The 8,454-nt window shown below is 37.3% G+C and overlaps 2 protein-coding genes across 2 annotated transcripts; both read left to right on the top strand.

Annotated features, from left to right (window-relative positions):
* Nucleotides 1–197: 197 nt before the first annotated feature.
* Nucleotides 198–3,605, top strand: HisRS (histidine--tRNA ligase). Its single transcript, XM_069050632.1, is given in 8 exon segments — nt 198–422; nt 607–894; nt 1,468–1,689; nt 1,971–2,192; nt 2,245–2,451; nt 2,551–2,851; nt 2,854–3,179; nt 3,230–3,605. Coding segments are annotated over 8 exon segments (1,881 nt in total). The 5' UTR covers nt 198–332; the 3' UTR covers nt 3,455–3,605.
* A 1,232-nt stretch (nt 3,606–4,837) lies between these two features.
* Nucleotides 4,838–7,970, top strand: LOC138133111 (serine/threonine-protein phosphatase 6 regulatory ankyrin repeat subunit B-like). Its single transcript, XM_069050915.1, has 3 exons — nt 4,838–4,963; nt 5,021–6,244; nt 6,293–7,970. Exons 1-3 carry the CDS (start codon nt 4,945–4,947, stop codon nt 7,699–7,701), a joined length of 2,652 nt encoding a protein of 883 aa, XP_068907016.1. The 5' UTR covers nt 4,838–4,944; the 3' UTR covers nt 7,702–7,970.
* The last annotated feature ends 484 nt before the right edge of the window (nt 7,971–8,454 follow it).

Below are 8,454 nucleotides of genomic sequence, written 5' to 3'. Positions count from 1 at the left end.
TCTTTTACTTTACAACTAATTTTACAACAAACACTTTAAACTGCGTGTGAAGATATCACTTTGTTTGGAACTCAAACACTCTAACTCTGACTCTAACCACTTTTGGTACGTTTAAATTTTCGCGCTCTCCAGTGCCACCACAATTACAACCAGAATAACTAAATCGAACAAACGTCAGAACTCGAGACATCAGTTTCAGAATTTCATCAGATTATTCAGATTGTGTTCGACGCGGCGTAGCGGAGCACGTTTTGCTTGTTGAATTGAAACGAATTCAAAATAATTGTATTCGCGTTAAATTATTTTGTGTAAATTATTGAAAAGATCGTGCAATGTCAAATAAACAGATTCTGGAGCAACAGATAAAGGCACAGGGTGAAATCGTGAGAAAGTACAAAGCGGCCAAAGAAAGTAAAGAAAAGGTAAGGATCCGTTTGTATCAGGCTTAGGAAAATTTAACAAATGTCAGGGACACTAGAGTTGCATAAAAATTTTGGTTTTTTAATGTTAAGCCGATTGTCCGTATAAAGGTTATTCCGGTTCACGTTACATATCCTATTACATATGACAGAAGACCTCGAATTCTGAAAGGTACAAATTCCTCAGGGTCAGAACGGATTTTCATCTTTCCCAACAAAAGTAACCGAAAAGCACTGCCAATTCTTGAACGATTATTTGTCGAGTCGCAGTTACGTTTGTGGATATTGCCCCACAACAGGAGATGAAGAGTTGTTAAAATCGGTTTGCGGATGTAAAATCGACCTAAAAAAATACAATCATCTGAACCGATGGTACAATCACATTAAAAGCTTTTCCCAAGACGAGAAACGAAATTTTCTCGCTGTAGAATATAGTCGGTTGAAAAATCTAATTCCTTCCTATCTGGATGTGCAGGTAATTGTTTAATTTTTCTATCTTTGAAGTGCTGAAATTTTTGGTTGGCTCAACAATGTTGCGCTCCATTTGTCGCTTGTCACGGCCTGTGGGATTTACCAATATTTTAAGCCCCTCTTCCGCAACTTTCACTGGAAAACCACAGGTCAGTGAATTTTTATTTATTTTTCTTGCGATGCTTTTCACGTTGGAGTATTTGACCCATTTTTAAGTAGACATTCCCCGAATCTTTGCCGTAGAAAACCTCAATTTGCATGCAGTTGACCTCGACCGTTTCGAAAATAGACACTGATAAGAACAGGAATATTTCCCGTTAAATGCTGAACTCGCCTGCAATTCGTGTAAAATAAGAATTTTACTATGCAACAGGCCCCTCTGACCTTGATTGTGAAATTTTAAAGATAACTTGATACCACGTTTTCTGTTCTGTTTTCTAATTGAAACCGTTGCGAAAGAGTAATAAATTTAATTCCAATACACAAAAGTGGGTAATTGACATTAACTGGAAACTAACTAGTTCAGCGTTTAACACGTGCTCGTAAATCACCCACAAATCAGCTATTTTTATCGTAGATCGCCGAAGAAGTGAGCAAATTGTTGGAGCTCAAAGCCAAACTGAACGAAGATGAAACTCCACCGGTGGGTTCTCAAAAGTTCATCCTCAAAACGCCAAAGGGAACCAGAGATTTTTCGCCGGAACAGATGGCCGTCAGATCTTCTGTTCTCAACAAAATCATATCAGTATTCAAAAAACACGGAGCTGAAACGATAGATACGCCCATTTTTGAGTTGAAAGTGAGTAGCTGGATCGAAATTATTAATTCAAGTGGATGACCTTGATTCTGGAGGTGTGTCTGCACCTCATACACTCCATTTCATTACTTATGTCATTAATGCCGATTACGTTACATTATTACGCATTTAAGTATGCAGTTTATGTAAATCAAGAAAAATGCGGTACTTTCACGGTTCTGTTTGCCAACTAGTGACTAATACCGGAAGATTTTCCGATGGTTACTTTTTTAAGTTGCGGAATTTCGATTCTTTTTAATTAATGCATAATGTTATGTTGTCAGGAAGTATTAACGGGTAAATATGGAGAGGATTCGAAATTGATTTACGATCTGAAGGATCAAGGTGGCGAAATCCTTTCTTTACGCTATGACTTAACAGTTCCTTTCGCTAGGTATCTAGCTATGAACAAAATCACCAACATAAAACGTTACCACATCGCTAAAGTATACCGCAGGGACAACCCTTCAATAGCAAGAGGTCGTTACCGAGAATTTTACCAATGTGTAGGTTTCCACCCTTAATAACCAGTTCTTCCAATCATCGGTCAAATTTTAGGATTTTGATATAGCTGGGGCCTACGATCCAATGATTCCGGATGCAGAGTGCATTAAGATAGTTTACGAAATCTTGGAGATTTTGGGACTGGATCAGTTTGTTATCAAGTTAAACCACAGATTATTATTGGATGGTTTGTTTGAAGCTTGTGGTGTTCCAAAAGATAAATTCAGGTCGATATGTTCAGCGGTGGACAAATTAGATAAGGTTTGTATTTAGGTTCGTAGAAAGTTTCAAATTAAAACACTTTCATTTCACACGCCTAATTAATGAATTTACTTAATTAATCGTGCGTTCCATTGATAGTCACCTTGGGAAGAAGTAAAAAAGGAAATGATCGAAGAAAAAGGTTTATCTGAAAAAGTCGCCGAGAGAATTGGCGAGTATGTGCAACTGAGCGGAAAGGAGGAGCTCGTGGAGAAGCTGTTAAAAGACGAACACTTGACCAAAAGTAAAGTTGCAGTCGAGGGACTCGAAGCGATGAAATTAATTTTGCACTATTGTGACATTTACGGAACATCCGATCGAGTTTCGTTCGATTTGAGTTTGGCACGAGGGTTAGACTACTACACCGGAATTATTTACGAAGCTGTATTGTCTGGAGGTACTGTTCCACACCAGAAAGTGTCCAACAGTTATTAATTTGCTCGGCAGGTGATTCAATGGGCGACTCCGAATCTTCAGTGGGGTCCATAGCTGGTGGCGGTAGATACGACAACTTAGTCGGCATGTTCGATTCGAAACACAAACAGGTTCCATGTGTCGGTGTGTCAATCGGGGTCGAACGCATTTTCGCCGTCCTCGAAGCGAAATATGCGGCTACCAATAAGAAAATTCGCACGACAGAAATTCAAGTTTACGTGGCCACCGCTCAGAAAAATCTGGTCGAAGAACGGATGAAGCTTTGTCGGCAGTTGTGGGACGAAGGGTTCAAAGTAAGTGTTGTTGGGAGTTTGACGCAGCGTGGTAATCTTTTTGTGTTAAGGTGGAGCACTCTTACAAGAAAAATCCGAAACTTCTCGCACAGTTGCAACACTGTGAGGAGTATAGCGTTCCGTTAGCTGTTATTTTGGGTGAATCGGAAATTCAGAAGGGTGTAGTCAAGTTGCGGGAAGTTAATTCGAGAGCTGAAGTAGAAGTTTCACGCACGCAACTACCAGATGAAATTAGGAAAAGGTTACAAAATTATTGCATGAATGGATCGTCGTGATCGTTTGTAGCATTTGTATAAGGAAATAATACAAGTTAAAATATTTTTGACATATTTATTATCCAAGAATTAATTAATTATTTAATTTATTATTATGGTCATTTTCAAATTCAAAATGTCCCAGATGTTTTGCAATAAATTTTTTTCTCTTTTTACTGTTAATATCTAAAGCCACATCTACCGTATTCCATCTTTCAAGTAACATCTCTTCCCAATAGCAATATTCCCGATAGAAATAAGTCGTGTTACGATTTTGCGCTTTGATTTACACTTTAGTGATAATAGACAGAATTTAAGGAAGTCATTTAAGAAAATCCCCACAAATCCTGGGAAAATATAAACTTATGGTGTCACGGAAGTCCACGTAATAAATTTATTAATCGAATATTTTCTTTTACTTGCACTTTTCTAAGCCCTAATTTAATAATGGATAATCATCAATTGACACGAAAGAGTGAGTGAACATGTTTTGTGCGATAAAAACCTTCCAATTTTTTGAAAAAAGTACGATCGCTGTTCCAATAGTAACAGTTTTTACTTTTTTTCATTCGAGTATTTTTTTTTCGTGCTTCGTTGTCAATGGATGTGTAAGTAAACGCATTAGCGGATATGAATTTTAGGATTCAAATTATATCTAATTCTGTTTTAAACAGTTTTCGGAAAAAATGATAAATAAGAAAAATGTGTATTTTAACGAGTCCAATTGGTGATTAAAGTTATTACGTGGTCTTCCAATAACACCGGGTATAGGGGTTTTTGCTATAGATTAACAGGTCTTGAGACCATTTTTTTTTACAATATGTGTAATAAAATACCCAGAGACATTTGTCTACACAAATATAAAGACATACAAGAAGTCCCGTTTTCGAATGTGGCCAGTGAATTCAAAAATCATTTTTTTTAATGAACGAATTAAAAAAAATGGAATAAAGTGATATTCGTGGCGTGTATTTAAGTCAAATGTAAATTTGGTGAAAACCCAATCCACTAAGTATGTTTGTAAAAACCTCTGCAATTAGAATTGCATTAAAAGGTCATTTAAAGGATAAGAAGTTATTGCTCCTTGCGGTGACCGAGAACCCATTAGGTAAAGGATTTTACAGTTCTTTTAAGACACTTTTGAACGGACAATAAAAATAATAAATTCAGTTGATTTGGTCAAAAATAAAATGTAAAATCCGGTTTATTATCTATTTTGATCCAATTCAGGATCGTGTGGGGGGAAATAACCTCGAAACTAATGATTATCTGAACCGTGAGTCATACCTGTTTGCGGGAACCACTTCAGAAGTTAGGAGTAGTTCTCACCACTTCGTCAACCAGTTCATCCGTAAGTACACATTCTACCAATTTTTTTTTTGTTTAACAAATATTTCAATAAAGTATGTTCTAAGAGAAAATAACCGTTTTAGAAATGCAAATTAAGATTGTGCAATTAGCTGCAATGTGAATTTTTTTCTAACAAAAAGTATCAGCGTAAAAAAATCATCATGAATGAAGCAGTAACTGGTAATTGTTCAAAATATTATATTGTGCAAAAGTACTTATCATATTTTTTTTTAATAGAATCTGAACGTGTAGGAAAAAATGGAGAGTTTGTAGAAATGATGAAAGATTTAGGATGGACTCCTTTGCATTGTATGGTTGAAAAAGAAAATGTAGCTGTAATTAAGGAGTTGTTGCGACAAGGTGAAATTGTAAGCGCTCACGACAATTTCAACAGGACTCCATTATCCATCGCTGCTTGTAAGGGTAATTTAGAAGTAGTAAAATTGTTACTAGAGGAAGGGGCCAATAGTAATGATGGGTTTCCACTCCATTACGCTTGCGAAAACGGTCACGCCGAAATAGCCCAACATCTAATTAAAAACGGAGCAGATGTAAATTTGGAAAGAGACGATAACTATCCGCTTCTGATAGCAGCGGCTAGAGGACATTTAGAAGCGACAAAAGTGTTAATCGATAATGGGGCAGACGTACACGTTGTCGACGAAAATAAAGAAACTGCACTTCATTGGGCTTGCGATAATGGCAGTGAAGACATAATCTCTCTTCTGATAGATGCTGGATGTGACGTGAATATTACAGACAGGTACTCTATGACACCATTGTCCATATGCCTAATACGCAAAGAAAACGAACCAGAATTGGTAAGACTTCTATTGAAAAAAGGAGCTTCCGCTAATGTGGCCGATGATCAGGGTTGTACCTACTTGCACAGTGTAGAAAATGTTGAAAGTGCTCTGGAATTAGTCAAATATGGTGCAGATATTAACGCACAAAATGTATACAAAGAAACACCCCTGTATAATTTATCGTTCTACGGTCACTTTGATTGTGCTAAAGCGCTTCTACAGAATGGTGCCGATCCTAACGTAGTAGCAAATGGTGGATGGACGCCATTACATATTGCAACTGCAGAAGACAACTTGGATTTTGTAGAAGAGTTGATAAAGTGGAAAGCGGACGTTAACGCAGCAAGCTCAAGAAATATTATCCCTCTACATCTTGCCGCTCTGAACGGTCATCTCCAAATTGTCACAAAGTTACTAGAAAATGGTTCTCTGATTGATATGCCTATCATAGACTTACCTGATATTAATTACTCCGTGCCTCATTTTGTTAAACGCGATTCTATTTCTGACGGATTCACTCCTCTTGCTATAGCAGCGTCAAATCAACATGTCGAGGTTTGCAAGCTTTTGGTGTCACATGGCGCAGATTGCGGTGGCATTTCGTCGCTGCCTTTAGAGATTGTTGAGTTAAAATCAACCAAGAGAACGAGAGATTGTAAGTGAACGTTACGTAATTTATGTTTTTGCAGTTGGTAATTTTCAGGGCCTTGCAACGACATCCTTGAGTTGGTCAGATCAAATAATTTAAACGAAATCAAAAACGTGTCCGATGTTGATTGTCGTAGTGCAACAGATTTAGTGGGTTGGTCTGCTTTACATCATTCAGTTGCAAAGAATCTGTACGAAATGTCTTGCGAATTAATGAATAAGGGTGTGTCTGTTAATTCTTTGGATAAGTACAGGCGCACGCCACTGTCCGTCGCCGCAGCTAGAAACAACGTAAGAATGCTCAGACTTCTCATCGACAATGGAGCCGATGTCAATCTCGGACTTGCCTTGCATTACGCAGCAGAGGAGGAATCAATCGACTGTATATTAGAACTCATCAAACATAACTGTGATATTGAAATAAAAAATGAACACGATTCGCAGAGCCCGGTACTGGTCGAGGCGACGTCCAATCATAAAACAAACGTAGTCAAGTTTCTTTTGGAGCATAAAGCAAACCCGAATTGTACCAACAAATGGGGAGAAACTCCGTTACACAACGCTTGTCGATTTGAAGATTACCAATTAGTCGAGATTTTGCTTACGCACGGTGCGGATGTCAACGTTGTTGATAACTTCAAAGACACGCCTCTCATGTGTGCAAGTTATTACAAGAATTTAGATATAATAAAGAGTTTTTTAGCAAAGGGAGCTGACCCCAATGTGCAATCGGAATCAAAATGGACTGTTTTACATCACGTTTGCTCTACAAATTTCGACAAAGCTGCCATCGAACTGATCAAAGCGGGGGTTTGTGTTGATGCTTGTAACAGTGACGGTGAAACAGCATTATTTCTGGCTACGGAAAGTACAACGATTATTAAAGCGCTCGTTGAAGAAAAAGCTGATGTGAATCATCGCGCGCTTGGTGGTTGGACACCGCTGCATGCGGTTGTATACGATGGTGATGTAAACTGTGTTAAAGAACTTCTGTTGAATAACGCAAACGTGAACGCAGCCAGTGCTGAAAACGTGTTACCTATTTATTTGGCCTCAATTTGCGGTTCGTCTGCCATTGTGAAAGAATTGTTAGACAATGGTTCTTACATCGATTCATACATAATTCAGTCTGGTGTAATTAGGGATGACAGTGGGAATTTGTCTTTACAGGAGAGATATCACATTATAGTTGGGAACACTCCTATAATTGGAGCTGCTTCGAAGGGTCACTTAGAAGTGGTCAAATTATTACTTTCATATGGAGCGTCGTTAAATGTTACTAATTCAGAAGGAAATAATTTGTTACATGAAGCTGTTCAAAATGATCATGCACCAATTGTTGAGTATCTGACAGGACTAAATGTTAATCTAAATGTGAAGAATAAAGACAATAAAACACCGTTGGATGTAGCGAAAGAAAAATCGAACGAAGCGATTATACACTTACTCGAGAATAAGGGGTAAAACTGGTTTTTTATACTATTAAATGAATTTTTTTATCGTTTACAATATGTAGAGTGTAACCAATGTCCTTAGTTTTTGTTGACCAGTTTTTGATACAAATAAAAAATAACACAAAATTTGACCAAACGAAAATACGTTATTCTCGCTCTTAAAAAAATACCTATTGACTAAATCGGATTCACTGTTTGCATAATGTAAGAAAAAAATGAAATGTGATACATGTGTTTTTGTTTTAATACAAAATTTTCAATAAATCTGACGAAAACGTTGGCATCTTTATAATATAATTAACTTATGTACGTACAGCGGCTAACTGCTGCGCCCGTTACTGTGACCTATAACGATAAGGGTGGAAGAAAAAAGAGAATCATTATGGTAGATATTAAATGAAAACAATTTTAATGATAAATATTTTAAACTGACTACTGAATCTCCTATAATAATGACAAAATGTCTTCTAAAGTTAGTGTATTAATCCGTAAAAATTCTCATGAAGTAATCAGAGTAATCACTAAACATTACACGAAGTGTTAAAGTGACCGCCGTTATTGTCAATACAATAATAATGAAGGCGCCGACGAAAAGATTCGTACACTCTTTCCGGCATACCTCTGTTATTGCGAATTGTTGTGGCCGCATTTTCCACCCGTTCTCTTAAAACTTCAATCGTATCAATTGGGATCGAATATACCAAGTCCTTCGTGTATCCCCACAAGAAGTCGCACGGAAATTCTCTGAGCTGGAGGAGCACTC

This window comes from Tenebrio molitor, chromosome 6 (assembly GCF_963966145.1).
Source record: "Tenebrio molitor chromosome 6, icTenMoli1.1, whole genome shotgun sequence".
Lineage (NCBI taxonomy): Eukaryota > Metazoa > Arthropoda > Insecta > Coleoptera > Tenebrionidae > Tenebrio > Tenebrio molitor.
This window is presented reverse-complemented; position numbering and strand designations above follow the sequence as displayed.